The 15,306-nt window shown below is 44.9% G+C and overlaps 2 protein-coding genes across 4 annotated transcripts in view; one reads left to right on the plus strand and one right to left on the minus strand.

The window, feature by feature from the left end:
* Window positions 1–6,811, plus strand: part of NEMF (nuclear export mediator factor) — a gene marked incomplete in the record, with an annotated part of 57,237 nt that extends 50,426 nt beyond the window's left edge. For both annotated transcript variants that reach the window (XM_070053687.1, XM_070053688.1), the window contains 5 exon segments: window positions 456–488; window positions 1,489–1,589; window positions 1,686–1,729; window positions 1,812–1,891; window positions 2,086–6,811. In XM_070053687.1, coding sequence (XP_069909788.1) covers window positions 456–488; window positions 1,489–1,589; window positions 1,686–1,729; window positions 1,812–1,891; window positions 2,086–2,163 — 336 coding nt within the window.
* On the minus strand, window positions 3,122–14,795 carry KLHDC2 (kelch domain containing 2). 2 transcript variants are annotated; one of them, XM_002718230.5, is made up of 13 exons: window positions 14,313–14,795; window positions 12,302–12,381; window positions 10,344–10,461; window positions 8,235–8,350; window positions 7,855–7,936; window positions 7,626–7,709; window positions 7,100–7,180; window positions 6,967–7,025; window positions 6,442–6,551; window positions 6,075–6,147; window positions 3,793–3,880; window positions 3,659–3,711; window positions 3,122–3,435 (listed from the first exon to the last, which is right to left on the minus strand). In XM_002718230.5, the coding sequence occupies exons 1-13, from the start codon at window positions 14,463–14,465 to the stop codon at window positions 3,312–3,314; spliced, it is 1,221 nt and encodes a 406-aa protein (XP_002718276.1). In that variant the 5' UTR covers window positions 14,466–14,795; the 3' UTR covers window positions 3,122–3,311. The 2 variants fall into 2 exon arrangements, with proteins under 2 accessions (XP_002718276.1, XP_051678774.1); XM_051822814.2 differs by lacking the exon at window positions 14,313–14,795 and adding an exon at window positions 13,400–13,514.
* Window positions 14,796–15,306: the final 511 nt, after the last annotated feature.

Consider the following 15,306-nt stretch of genomic DNA (forward strand, 5'->3'; position numbering starts at 1 on the left):
AGTGAATGTTTTCCTGGTAAACCTGGTTGACCAAGTGTTCTACCAACAGAATACAAAGCAAAATTATTAGAGACATTTTGAGATTTTAAGGACTTATAAATTAAAATACCAGCTTTGAAAGGCAGAGCTAGAGAGAGAGAGAGAGAGGTCTTCCATCCACTGGTTCACTCCCCAGTGGGCTACAATGGCTGGAGCTGCGCCCATCCGAAGCCATGAACCAAGAGCTTCCTCTGGGTCTCCCACGTGGGTGCAGGGGCCCAAGGACTTGGGCCATCTTCTGCTGCTTTCCCAGGCCGCAGTAGAGAGCTAGATAGGAAGTGGTGCAGCCAGGACTCGATCCAGCACCCATATGGGATTCCCACACTGCTAGGCAGCAGCCTCACTCACTAAACCGCAGGACCGGCCCTTCATTTTAATTTATAACTTCTCCCCCTTTCACCCCCAACCCCATACAGGAAGAACAAGATCTGGATCAACAGGGGAATGAGGTATGATATTTATGTTGGGATTCCTACTGTTAATCTTCTTGCTACAGTGTAGTTTGCACAATAGTTGATGTGTAACTTCTAATTTAAAATGTAAAAGGTAAGCTGAAGCTCTGGAGGCAAACTTCCTGGGGTTTAAATCCCAATGCTGCTACATATACCTCTGCAAACACGGGAAGCATTCCTTGTGCCTGAAAGACTGGGGATAAAAATTGTTATCCCCATTGAGATACCAGGAGAGTTGTTTCAAGAATTACAGTAATAGACGTTAAAGAACCTTGAAAATGGCACATGGCAGACAACTACAGTTTAGCAGGAAGCATTTGTGTCCTCAGTTTATTCATGTTATAGAATACGGTTGTCTTACAGTTATGCACAAATGACAGCTCTAGAAGCCCTGGAATCTCCTCTTAAAAACACCTAATAGAAGACTGTTCTAAACCAGGGTTTCTCATCTTTGGCACTATTAACATTTATAAAATGGGTATTTTCTGTTGAGAGGGCTCTCTCGTGCATTATAAAATGGTTAGCAGCCTACCTGGCCACCAATCACTAGATGCCAATTGAACCCCCTATTATTCCACTGTCTTTAGGCATGGGTAGGCAGAATCTCCCCTGGGAACTACAAGTCTAGTGAAAGACCAGTTTCCATGTAAGAGTTAAATGTATTGTCATTACTGTATATCATTTTAATCCACAGTATTTTGCAACTTCAGTAATACCAAAGGCTTTTCTTTCTCCTAATTTACAATTATAGGTGTTATTTTGAAAATTATTGTTCTCATTATTCATTATGTTAGGCAGAAACTGTTAGTAAAGAATATTTAAACAAAAGTCTTCAACTGTTGGAAACTATACAGAAGAGTTCAAGCACTGGTGTGGCTATTTAGACCATACATGTATCAGAAAAGGATCAAGTGTGTTAATATTCTGACAGTATTTTAGAGTTTGCATTGAGACTAGTATAAATTACTTTTGTAATTTTTCCATTTTCCCTTTTTAGGAAAATCTGTTTGATTCTTTGACAGGCCAACCCCATCCTGAAGATGTACTACTGTTTGCCATTCCAATATGTGCTCCTTACACCACCATGACAAACTACAAGTGAGTCACCAGTAGCTCACACATACAGTTGACACAGTGACTTTCATGAATTATTGTTAACGTCTACATACTAACACATGTAATTCCTTTTTAAAGATATAAAGTGAAGCTTACTCCTGGAGTTCAGAAAAAGGGAAAAGGTATTTAAACTTTGTTTCTGAATTTCAGTTCTAAATATTTCAGTGCCTGAACAGAAGTAGATTTTCTGTTTTGTATTTACAGCTGCAAAAACAGCCTTGAATAGTTTCATGCATTCCAAAGAAGCAACATCAAGAGAAAAAGACTTATTCCGCAGCGTAAAGGTAAAAAAATTTTCCTTCAGAACTCAGCATTTTTGAGTGGGGGGAGGGGTTAGAAAATGCTACCTGTAAGCAGTGAAATCATTTTCATTGCAGCTAGCAAATACCTTTCTTTTGACAGCAGAGGGTAACTGTTACAAAAGAAACATGGTTGATCACACTGGTTATGAAGATATTCAGCAATTTTCTTTTTTTAGGACACAGATTTATCAAGAAACATTCCTGGCAAAGTGAAGGTGTCTGCACCCAATCTTCTGAATGTGAAAAGGAAATAGCTGACATGAATGAAATCCTAAATATTTGTGAAGAGCTCATTTTATAGCCTTCTGGAAGTTCAGAGATGAAAACACCATGTGACAGGACTTCCACATTTAAAAACTGCCTTGCTATGGTCGCCAAAAGGACTTGATTTTTCCAATTTTATACAGAGGAAACACTGTCTATGATCAGATTTCCTAAGATATTTATGGATAGTTAAATGCTAATTATATACATCTGTAGCTACTATACATTTTCTGAAAATTTTGGAGGTTAATACTAAGTATTCATTTCATGATGTAAAGAAAAACAGTGAAGTGGCTTGACTGCTATTAACTATTGACTTTCACTAGTCTATTGTATATAATGTCCAATATAGATATATATTATTCACAGGCCAATCACAAGTTTTTTTCTGTTGGGGATGGTTATACATTTAGGATTACCTAATACCTAGAAGAAACTGGTACTTATCATTTCCCAGCAGTTCTATTCCTTCCCTTTTAATCTTAGTTTCTTCCTTGTAACCACATCCAGTTCTATTCCATTTTATTTTCCACCTCCAATAACCGCCAGGAACACCGTGAGCATTGTAACCTACGTCATCAGAAGCACACTTCAGGCTTTCCACTGAACACCTAACAGAGTAGGTCACATGTTAATTCCATTCATTTATAAGCTAAAAAACTGTTACTTTTCAATTGATTGGAAATTTCCTGCCTGATGTCAACATGACTACTTGCCCAAGCCCCCACCCCAAAGCACTGAGGCCAAAGACTCAACAGCTATTGCTCCCTCCACTTTAGCTTATTTTTCCATTTGAAAATGTAAAAAAAGAAGTGCATTATGTTGTATTTACTGTGCTTGGCTAATAGACTACTGTTGCCATTAAGTTTTTTAATCTTTTTTTAAAAATTAATCATTCTTTGAGGTAAGAATCCCAGGCATTAATTTTTTTGCTTTAATAGAGGATAGTTACTGGTGTTAAATACATTTATTGTAAACTTTAGACACAAAAATAGGTTCTCTAGGCCATTCACATGCACATTAAAATCAAAAAGCTGCAAACTACAACAATTGCATATAATTATACAAACGATGCCACTCGGTGACGATTGCAGGTTGCTGTCCATGCAAGATGATCATGGGCATTATCTATGAAGCCTTAAGATCCAGAAGTGTTGTTACTACCGAACCTCTGATTAACACTGTGAAGTAAGTGTTTTGGAAGACAGTTCCACGCGTTGGCTAACATTTCTTTGAAACAAATGACTGCTTCTAAGCTTAGCCTGAAAGTAGACAAGGAAAGAGAAAATATTTCACTTTACTATTTAGAAGTACATTCACTTGAAGAACTCTGAAGTAACACCCCTCTTCCAATGATTTTCATAGGAACTGATTGGTTCTGTCAGTGAAGACTCATTCTTGCCTTTACATAATCCATAAACTTGGACTTTCAAGCATGTTAAACAATTTAAAATAATCTTGAGTGCTAAGTAAAAAATTACTTACCGTACAAGAGATTTTGGTTGAACTGAGAATATAAGTATTTCATTGCTGTGTGCCTAAAAGCAGGTATGAAGAACACATTAAAAAGTGCTTCATGAATACGTCTCAGTAATACTGTAAAGGGGTGGTGCACTTACAGCTCTGTGATGAACAAGCAGGTTGTTGGCACAGCCACCAAAAACAATCACTTCTCCTTCATCGCTGGCACAGGCTGTATGCCATAACCTTCATTTAAAGAGAAATTTGAGTTTGAAGTCACCCAAAACACCAAGTTTATCATTTACATTACAGAATAGAGCTGATGAAATTATAACCAGAGCTTTTAAGTAACAAACGCCACAAAAATCGGTGTCTACGTCATCTGGATATTATTTTTCCTCTGGTCTGGTCCTCATTTGTGCATTATGGGGTGTGAATTGAACAATCTGCTCTCTAGGTCTTCAGACGTGAAACTCTTAAGAGGAACTGAGTGGTATGAGCCCTCTCTCTTCCTTTCCTAGGAAGTGTCAGTGGCCTCTCTGCAGAACAACTGAGAAGCTCAAAGTTGTAGCTGAGGAGACTGTGGAAGTCTCTGAAGGAAAGTCTGGTAATTCCATGCAAAGACGACTTGGGCCAGATAAAGTCTAAGTGATGTTGACCACACTTGGGTTGCAAGCTTGGGGGCAGAGGAATGTAAGATAGCATACCTAAATGTGCTCTCAACACCAATCTCTACATTCTCTAGCAAATAGTTTGTAGATTAATGAGATATAATCATAACAGGCTCCTTTTTAGATTATTTAATTTCTTAATCTGTTATACAGTGCTACTGCAAATGTAATCAGTAGCTGTTGATTCCCCCCCCCCCCCTTGAGGACATTTTATTTATTAAAATAAAAAAGTGGGGCCAGCGCTGTGGTGTAGCAGGTAAAGCCACCATCTGCATGCCGGCATCCCATATGGGCTCTGGTTCAGGTCCCAGCTGCTCCTCTTCCAATCCAGCTCTCTGCTATGGCCTGGGAAAGCAGCAGAAGATGGCCCAAGTTCTTGGGCCCTTGCACCTATGTGGGCAATATGGAAGAGGCTCCTGGCTCCCAGCTTGGGATGGACCCAACTCCAGCTGTTGCAGCCATTTGGGGAGTGAACCAGCAGATGGAAGACCTCTCTCTCTCTCTGCCTCTCTGTAACTCTGCCTTTCAATAAATGAATCTTAAATTAAAAAAAAATTCATGGGGCTGGCACTGTGGTGTAGTGAGTCGGGCCTTCCCCTGTAGCACCAACATCCCATATAGGCCTGGGTTCGAGTCCCAGCTGCTCTGCTTCTCATCCAGCCCCCTACTAGTACATCTAGGAAAGCAGTGGGGGACAGCCCAAGTGCCTGGGTCCCTGCACCCGCGTGCAGAGAAGCTTCTTGCCCCTGGCTTTAGCCTGGCTAGGCTCCAGTTTTTGTGACCATTTGGGGAGTGAACCAGTGGATGAAAGACCCCTCTGTCTGTAACTCTGCCTCTTAAATAACTTTTAAAAAAATTAGCTGTCTTAGAAAAAAAAAAAAAAGGTTTATTTATTTGGAAGGCAGATTGAGAGACAGAGCTTCCATCCACCAGGAGCGTCATCTGGGTCTCCCTTGGGCCATCTTCCACTGCTTTCCCAGGTGAATTAGCAGGGAGCCTGATGAGAAGTGGAGCAGCCAGGACCAGTACTCCAAAGGGATTGGCGGTGCTGCAGGTGGCAGTTTAACCTGCTGTGCCATGGCCTTGGCTCTGAGTACATTCTTTAAGGGTTTTTAAAATTCTGCCCTTTCTAGCCGGTGCCGTGGCTCAATAGGCTAATCCTCCACCTTGCGGCGCCGGCACACCGGGTTCTAGTCCCGGTTGGGGCGCCGGATTCTGTCCCGGTTGCCCCTCTTCCAGGCCAGCTCTCTGCTATGGCCAGGGAGTGCAGTGGAGGATGGCCCAGGTGCTTGGGCCCTGCACCCCATGGGAGACCAGGAAAAGCACCTGGATCCTGGCTCCTGCCATCGGATCAGCGCGGTGCGCCGGCTGCAGCGGCGGCCATTGGAGGGTGAACCAACGGCAAAAGGAAGACCTTTCTCTCTCTGTCTCTCTCTCTCACTGTCCACTCTGCCTGTCAAAAAAAAAAAAAAAAAAATATTCTGCCCTTTCTAGTTTGTTTGTTTTTTTTTTAAATGATAAATCTTAAGATACAGTTCAACTCATTCAGGTTAAGGACCAGATTATAAATTTTATGCCAAGAATTTTATAACAGGAAGAAGCAAAAATAAAAATCAGCTCTATTCTTCATACACAGATAAACCTTAGTGAATGCTAGGATTTTTAAAAGAATGATGATCTATACATCCAAAAATGTCTTCAATTTTTAGCAGTCACACATATGGACCTTATTAATTTAGTATTAAAATTATCTTTCAAGTACTTCATACCTTGGTTTTTCAGTATAGGGATGATTAAATTGTATCCATTCATTTTTACTGATGCAGTAAGTCCAGGCATCACCTGAGTAAAGCAGATAGAGTTATGAAGTGGATTACCCTGTAGAGACAATTGTCATTTAAGGGGCATAGCTTTGGTAGTAAATCAGGTCATATGTAGATGTGAAAATACTTTTTTTTGCACTTCTCTGCATTTGACTAGGTAAGCATGCGTGTTAGAGGATCAAAATTAAATAAGAAACCTTCCAGCCAACCCTTCAGCCTGCTGATGCATATGAAATAGGCTGATTCCAGCTACTTTCTGTGTATGGATAATATATGTATAATGATTTCATTGTCATATTTTTAAAGGACTTACTTAGTGGCTGTTTATCAGTGGTAAATCCTCCAAAGAGAAAAAGATGGTCTGAAGAAACTGGTGTTAGTGAATGCCACGATCGGCCAACTGGGCATATGCCTTGTGGAATTCTGAAAATAACAGCCAGGTTACAACCCCTGTGTTTAAGAGCAGCTACTGTGTTTCATATAAATATTGAAGATTTCCTTTAAAATTTATCATAAAAAAAGACTTTATAAAGGCTTCTTGGTATTAACAACTACCTGCTTTATTTTCTTTGAAGGCAGGGTCAACTTTAGACCTTTTCTTTTCAATAAACATTGAGCACATGCTACATGCCAGGCATGTAGTTATGGGAACTGGAAATAAAAAAATAAAATCCCTTCCTTAAGGACCTTGTGATGATTTTTTAAATTAAATTCTTAGTTATAGAAGATTTAAGTAAGTATATTGTATACCTAGAATAGGGAATAAGCGGGGAGGGGGGGTGGGCAGGATCTGCAGTTTTTAACAAGTTTCTGTATAATTATCTGAAGTGATACCTACAATTCAGTCCACTCCCATGTATCCAGATTAAGGTAGTGAAGGTCATTCATTCTGGCATCCTAAAAAAGAAAATTAAGTCATTAACATCTTGAAGAACTCAGGAGCAAGTCACTGCAACTGTTTATGCACTCACTCGGTATCTGCCTCCGAACACAAAGCCTTTGTTCCCAACTGTTGCACAGGCGTGGGCAGCGCGAGGGGAAGGTGCTTTACCCTGTGAAGAAATCGTAGAGCCACTTCATAACCAGACTTTCATACACAGGGAAAACACCAGAAGTCTCCTCTGGATGTGGGTGACAATATGAAAGATTGTTCAGCTTTCCTTTAGAAGGCACAAGTACAGACCTCTGGCCAATAGCAGCTTAGCTGATTGCCAAGACTGGAAACTTAAATTTTCTTTCTTTGAGACGGGTTACAAATGTGCTGGTTACAAGCAGAGCGGTTTCTTTCTAGCGTATTAGGCAGCAATCTAATGCGAGGTTGCTTAGACAGTAGAAGCCGCCTCAGTCTTTGTATTCATCCAGCTTTTCTCAGTTCTGATTCCTTCAGTGAGGACTAAAGCTCACCTTTTGCCAGAAAACAACTGTCAACTTAAACATCTCCCCAACCCCACTTCTCTGTAGGGTCCTTGCTGTAATAACTGTTCACCAAGAACTCACAGCAGTGACCGGCTGACTCCAGGTGAACGTTTCAGTGTCTAAGATGTGTACATGATCATTCCATCCTCTTGGATGACTTGAATTCTACAGAAAACAGAAATTTCTAAGTTATTTTACAAATAATCTTCATACAATTATATAGCCACCTGATATACTAAAAAGGCAAACTGTGAATGAACATAAATTATACTTCTATGCAGATCATATGCAAATATGAAACTTCACTTACCCAAAAAGATGTTTCATCAAATTCAAAAGTTCCCAATACTTTATCTTCAGGTAAATAGCCATACCCTCCAAAAAATATTAATCTGATTAAAAAAAAGACAATGAAAATTAAAATACCCACAGATAAGACACAAGGGATACTTACTCTTATTTTGTTATATTCTATGATTTGAGAAGGCACTGAGTATATGAAAATGCTTATTCAAATAATAATGCTTAAGTATGTCCTACCTGCTATGTAAAATGCTTTTATGTGTTAATTTACTTAATCCTCATACAGGCTGTTGAAGTATGTCCTGTGTTTAGAACTAATGGTAAGGCTACTTGAATGGTGAACCCCTGCCGGCATGAGCCCCCGAAGCTGCAGTGCTGCTAACTCACTTGTTTTTATATACCCAGACGCCCAGCTTGTCCTTTGATGATGGAGGGATTCCTTGGCAGTCAATTCGTTCCCACTGTAACACTCTGTCTGTAGATCTCGAATCCAGCATGTAGAACTGTTAGAAGCAATGATTTCAGTTAGATTTGATATGTCAAAGAAATTCCACTTTGGTGTCTGATTCTCTGCGATTCATGCTAAAAATATCATCTGTGTCAGTGCTACTGAAAATGTGACTGCAGACTGGCCTGAGCCTGGATTAAGAAGCTGTGACACACTCGAGGCTTAGCTCACTCAGCACACATTACTTTGACTGCTTTTTTCCCTAGAGCCTCCACTTTCTGATGTGTTCATTTGCCTTCTGTCACAAGCTCCTTATCTTGCCTTAGATGGCGACTTATTTACGCTATCAAGAAGACATCAAAGACGACCAAAAAAAAAAAAAAAGTTTTGCAGCTTTAAGTTCAGTTTAACAAACACATCTTCATTGCCAATTTAACTCTAAGAGCTAAGAATCAATACTTAAAAGATTAAATATTGGGGCTGGTGCTGTGGCACAGCCGGTTAATGCCGTGGCCTGAAGTACCAGCATCCCATTTGGGCGCTGGTTCGAGATCCAGCTGTTCCACTTCTGATCCAGCTCTCTGCTATGGCCTGGGAAAGCAGGAGGAGATGGCCCAAGTCCTTGGGCCCCTGCACCCACGTGGGAGACCCAGGAGAAGCTCCTGGCTGCTGACTTTGGATGGGCGCAGCTCCGGCCGTTGCAAAGTGACCAGCGAATGGAAGACCTCTCTCTTTCTCTGCCTCTCCTCTAACTCCAACTTTCAAATAAATAAATAAATCTTTAAAAAAAAAAAAAGATTAAATATTGGTCTGTCCTTCAAAAGGTCACACCCAGGTAAGATATATTGAAACATTTAATTTTAAACCCTAGCCACTGACATACTAACCATGATAATTTTGTGATCATCCCCTAAAACCACAGCTTCTCTCCTTCCCAGACTTCCTCACACTGTTTCTCACCTTTGGGTCTGAAAAATACATGGGTCAACTACAGATGTACCTTACAAAATCTTTTAGGCACAGAATCCTTCCTTCAAACAAAATCTTAAACAAAATCTCAAAGAAAAACGAAAGTGCAGCTGTGCTTGTCAAAGCTGAGGCGGCAGGTCTGGAGCCACGTCAGGCCGGCGTTCCCCGCACGGGCTATCGGGCATCTCGGAAATCCTAGAGCACCCAGAAGCAGAGTTTGAAACATTCGCAGCCTTACCTTTGTCTACGAAACAACCTGACATTTCTGTAAACAAGAAGTTTTAGCTTTTAATCCCTGCATCCTCGCCACCCCTTCCAGCTTGACTGTCCGTGTCAGCATCAGCTCCCGTGTGAGGACTCGTTCTGCTCTCCTGTCCTCCCTGACACAATGTCAGGAACGCTTTCTGTCTACAGTTGAGGAGTTACTACTGTGTGCTAGGCTGGGCATCTCCATGCGATGCTGCCGCAATCATTTAGATGCTGTTTCCCTTCTACAGAGTAGGCTCCTGGAGGCAGGGAGCGTCACTCACCTCTGTCTCAATGTCCAGTCAGGTGCTCAGCACATAAGGTGCTTACTGAGTTGCCAAATGAACCGCTAGGAGCTACCCATCTTCCCTAGCTTTAATGGCTGATTCACCTGTCTCTTCCTGGCCTAAAACAAAACTCGTGATGATCTGAATGGCAGTGTCATAGGTCACTATATTCTAGCAATGTCAACATATAAAATTTTGTCAGTGTTCATTTATCCTCAAGGCTTTGCGAGTGGTGGTTTGTTCACCTGTGTCCTTCCTTCCATGGTTACATCTTGTCTTCACTTAGTAGTGTTCTTTTTAACTAATATTCACCTAACACTTAGAGGCTCTAAGAACAAGCAGCGGCAAAGAACATAAGGAAAAACCGAGAAGTTTCCACAAGGCCTAGACGGGTAGACAAAAATACTAAAACATACATTCATAGCATAATCAGCTACACATTTTCTAAACTGGGACTAACAGGGCAAACCTTAGAAATCTGAGGTTGTCTCAAAGAGAGTACACATAAAACTGCGGTCCTTAACCATGGTCCTTAGAAACACTGACCTTATTTGTATTGCCTCTTGAATGGTGTCCTCCAAACAAGTACAGCACCCTGTCTACACACACAGCACAGCTTCCTGACATAGAAGGAGGCACATCACCTTCAGTGTTAATTTTTTTCCTGAGGGGGGGAATTAAATGTAATTAAGTTTCCTAAAAGGGGAGAAATTAAAAAATACATCAAGAGGACTGACTACAGCTGGGCTCCCCCGCACACCCACACACACAGGTAGTGCTTGCTCCCCGTGTGCTAACACTCCTCCAAGTACTTTGTATCAGCTCTTCCTCAAACTCCAAATAAATCCTAATCCAGACGTAAGATCTCTAAGGTTTGGGATATCAACAGTGCTCCTGTCTGCTTTGCTAGCACTTATTAGGCTTCAAGTCTTGGTGGGCTTATTTTGTTTTTTCTCCTCACCCCCCAGTGGGCTTATTTTTAAGAACTATTTACTTTAAAAGGGATTGTAGAATCCTATCAAAAGAATATCATAAATTTCAAATCTCTAGACAAAGACAAGCAAATAAGCTCATACTAAATTGATTTGCTGTTTAGAAATAATCCTGACACTTTCTAGTTTAATTCTTAAACCAAGTGGGACTATTCTTCTGGTTTTGAGATGTACAATAAGTGAAATATTTAAATCACAAAGCCACAGGGCATGACTTCTTTAACTAATCCCTGGACACAGCTAACTCAGCATTTTGAAAAAAACACTAATTCCATCAAGGACATGCTCTTCACGCCCACTGGCAGAAAATCCTCTCAAGGGGCCGTCACTTACGGCACCAGCCTCCCATAATTGCCGATTCAAGTCCCAGCTGCTCCACTTCCAATCCAGCTTCCTTGATGGCCCAAGTGTGTGGACCTCCTGGCTATCTGTGTGGGAGACCCAGAAATAGCTCTTGGCTCCTGACTTCAGCTGGGTCCAGACCTGGCCATTGTGGCCATTTAGGGAGTGAACCAACAGATGGAAGAGCTCTCCCTCCCTGATGCTCTGCCTTTCAAATAATCCTTTAACAAGAAAAGAAAATCCTTTCAGATTATCCAAAGTTTATATAAAAGGGAAACTTAAGTTTCTTTGGGTTTTTAAAAAAATATTTTAAAGAGCTAGGTATACAGTTTTAAGAGCTCATTAAAATCGAATACTACTGGGGCCAGCGCTGTGGCGCTGCGGGTTAACGCCCTGGCCTGAAGCGCCAGCATCCCATATGGTTGCTGATTCGTAGACCCAGCCTGGCTACTCCACTTCCTGTCCAGCTCTCTGCTATGGCCTGGAAAAGCAGTGGAAGATGGCCCAACTCTTTGGGCCCCTGCATCCACGTGGGAGATCAGGAAGAAGCTCCTGGCTCCTGGCTTTAGATAGGCGCGGCTCCAGCCGTAGCGGCCATCTGAGGAGTGAAACATTGGATGGAAGACCTCTCTCTCTCTCTGCCTCTCCTCTCTCTGTGTAACTCTTTCAAATAAATAAATAAATCTTTTTTAAAAAATCGAATACTACCTTTATTTTTAGATAAAATCCTAAACTATCTAAAATCCTCTTTAAGATGCCATGCATCACACTACTTGTAACACTGAAACAAATGTGGAACTTTATTCTTCTATTTTAGGATCTAAAGACTCTCTCTTACATTACATGATGTTTACTTCGAGAACCTTGAGATTCTTTTTCTAAGATTACAAAAGTACTGAACTGTGAAGAAATGCTGAAGTGTCTCTAAGCTTAGCACAAGCTGAACTACAACACTTCTCCGAATGGCATGGAAAAGTCTCATGAAAAAAGCTGCATGGACTTCCAATTTTTTTTCCACCAAAATAAAGTTTTATTTCCATTTTCCACAAAATTTTTTGCATCATACAGATAATGTCCTTAAAATATTTTTGTTCATTAGAATGCGCTTTCAGCTTTTTTCTTTGCGACCTTATTTGACTTTTTAATCCCCCTGATGACAGCCATAGTTACCATCGTCCGGTTTCCATGTTGTAGATCCATAATTCTTCTCTAGGCAGATAGAAGTCATACAATCCTCTGACTTGATTACTCTAGAATTTAAAAATCGCAAATATACAAAATGAAAAAATATGCAACAGCACACCTTTAACATATCAATTCCTACTTGAGACAGTCATTATGAAGTTACTAGTTATGAAAGTAATTACATCGCTTCTCGGCCTTTTGGCTAAGATCAAGTGTGTGTGAAAGTAATTACAGTATATATTTATCATTATAAGGGCATAATGCCCCAGACCCATGCCACACAACTTCCTAGAGGCAGCTCTGAACTTTTAGATAGACTACTTGAAGTTACAAGCTCTCGGGCGTCTCAGGCTGCTTTATCCCACCTGGCCCGTGCGCCCCGGTCCGCCGTATGCCCTCGGGAGCCCTCGTGCCATGGTTTGCAGACTGGTGAAGGCGCCTGCCCTGCAGCCAGCCGCACAGGTCTGGCTTTCAGGCCCGCGCTCCGCTCCTCTCCCCCCTCACTAACACACACAGGCGCTGAACTGCAGATCCCGCATCTAAGCCCTAAGCACGATCTCAGGCTCCCTGCTCTAACACTGAGTTTACCATATGCTGGCAGAGTGCCGGCCACACGACTTATTTAATCCTCACCAACAACTCTGGAAGTAGCTGATACAAACAAGCAGGTTTTCCAGAGAGGTGCAGCAATTTCCCCAAGGTTACTCAGCAGTACGCTGGGGCCGTGTACACATCTCCACCTCGCAGATCCAGGGAGCCGCCGGAGTGACAGTGGCCTGACCCCGAGTAGACAGAAAACTGGGGGCTGTGCAGCAAGAGCTTCCTGTGCCTCGGCTCAGGGTCTCAGCCGTCATCTCCCACATCAGCCTCCGGCATAAACCCATGGGAAGCCCTCCACCACCACGAGCACGCCCCCCAGAGCAAAGCGCCATTCTCTCAACGCAATGCTGCTAACGTCTACAAATCAGTATCAAGTCGCTTTCCACTCATCGTCCAACAGGTTTGCTGTTCTCCCGAGGCAGTACCTACATTTCAGTAGTCACTGGCCCCTCCCTCCCGCAGCCCCACACCCCTACTAAATACCCTGGGAACGCCTTTTCCCAGGAGGCTGGGGAAGACCATGGAGATGAATAATTAAGACTGGCAAAAAAAATTAGTGGCCCCATCAAATGAAGGCATGGAGACAGCCCTGCCAAAAACGGTCAGCTAAGACCGGGTCGGCCGTACCGGTACCCGGGCACAGGTGCGGTGACCGAGATTCCAACCAACCGGGGGCACGGAGAGGGCAGTTTTTAAGGCCAAAAGGGGATAACGCATTCTGGAATGGATCGCCAAATGAAATGAGACGATTCTAGAACGCAGAGCGGAAGCTCTAGAGGCCACAGGGCATTAGTGGGGAGCCGGTGTCCAGGGGAGGCCCCCGGGTTGGCGCCCCCAGCCGGCGGGGGGGAGAACGGCACCGGCTCCCGACGGGCAAGGCCGGTTCTCCTTAGGGCATCCCCGAGCGGCGCCCGCGGTCGCAGCTGTCGCTGGGGACTCCGCGGGGTTGCCAGGGGGAGCTTTTCCGTTAATTTTCTTAACTGGCGTTCCTTCTGCAACACCTGAGCCCGTTCTCAGGGAAGCCGGAAGGCAAACGGCCACCTGCACAGGTGCAGCTGGGTCAGTCTCCTCCCGCGACTCGGGTGACCTCTCAGAATTCGACGGGGAGTTTGCTACACGGGGGCCACCGCCCTACGTGGGCAACGGTAACCGTGTCCACGGCATACAGTGGCCTCAGGCGGTCCTGATAAAGGGCCTTGAGCCATCTCACGCCCCTCCAACCCTTGCCAACACGACGCGGTTCGCGTCACCCACCGCCCAACAAGGAGCCTCAGGTCGGCGTGGCCACGGCCCTGGAGCCCGGGCAGACGCCGCCCGCCGGAGGAGGAGGCCCCTCGGCCCGGCCCGGCCCCCGGGGCCAGCCGGGCGACGACGGCGCCTCCGGCCACTCACTGACCTTGTAGCCGCCCCACACGAACATGTGGCGCCCGTCGCTAACGGCGACGTGGCCGCTGCGCTCAGCGGGGCAGGCGAGCTCCATGGCTTCGTAGCCCTCGAAGGCCGGCCCTGGCAAGTCGTCCGCCCGCAGATCCTCGTTGCCCTCAGCCATCTTGAGGCCGCCCCGCTGCTGGCCAAGAATGCCCACACCCGCGAAGGGGCAAGAGACAAAGAGAACGGGGAAAAAACCGCGCAGCGGCGCGATGCAGGGAGAAGGCGGCGGCAGCCAAAGGGACGGCGGTCGGGCCTGCCGGCCGCCTGCACGCGCGCCGCCCTCCGCCGCGGCCGAGGGCCGGTGGCGAGCCCGGGAGCCCGAGAGGGCGCAGAGGGGTCGCCCGCGGGCCGCCGCGCGCTCGCAGCCTGTGCGCCCCGCCTCCGGGAGCCCGCGGCCCTTGTTTACGCCGCGGCCGGAAGCCGCCCGTTCCGCTGACGCCGCTCCGAGGCCTCCGGAAGTGCGGCCGGCGCGAGCGCACCCAGCGCCGGGTCCTCCGGCCGCCGCCGCCGAGCGGCCGAGTTCCGAGTTCCATCACGTTCCGAATCTCCTTTTACGGCGGGAACTGCGAGGCGCACCGGCGTTTAGCCAGAGTCTCGCAAATAAATACATCAATAAATAAGTTTTTCTTTTCCCGGTGTTGGCTTGAGGGGCGTTCCCGGAGGGCTTGCAGCCTGGGCAGGGGCACTGACATGGCTCAGCAGTGAGTTTGCGGCCTTAGCTTCTCAGAGCGAGTGTCTGGCTGCCCTGTGGGCCCAAGGGGCCCCCCAGCTCTCCCCCGACCCGGGACCGCGGCCCTCTCGGGGGTCCCCGCTGAGCCGCCACCCACTTTGCAGAACTGTGTTAAACAATGTTTCAGGAGAGGCACTCGCGCTTCCCTGCAGGGAGGAAGGCGGATCCTGCGCCCATGTTGTGTGACACTTTGCAGTCAGGCCAAAGACGTCTACGAATGGCTGTCAAC

The sequence above is a fragment of the Oryctolagus cuniculus genome, chromosome 12 (assembly GCF_964237555.1).
Source record: "Oryctolagus cuniculus chromosome 12, mOryCun1.1, whole genome shotgun sequence".
Lineage (NCBI taxonomy): Eukaryota > Metazoa > Chordata > Mammalia > Lagomorpha > Leporidae > Oryctolagus > Oryctolagus cuniculus.

Bases quoted from the DNA above. Each gene is read 5' to 3' on its own strand.
- KLHDC2 (XM_002718230.5), bottom strand. From the start codon at position 14,465: ATGGCTGAGGGCAACGAGGATCTGCGGGCGGACGACTTGCCAGGGCCG. The intron at 12,382-14,312 runs GTCAGTGAGTGG...TTTAAATTCTAG, and splicing joins TCGTGTGGGGCGGCTACAAG to AGTAATCAAGTCAGAGGATT. The intron at 3,436-3,658 runs GTAAGTAATTTT...GTCTACTTTCAG, and splicing joins CAACCAAAATCTCTTGTACG to GCTAAGCTTAGAAGCAGTCA.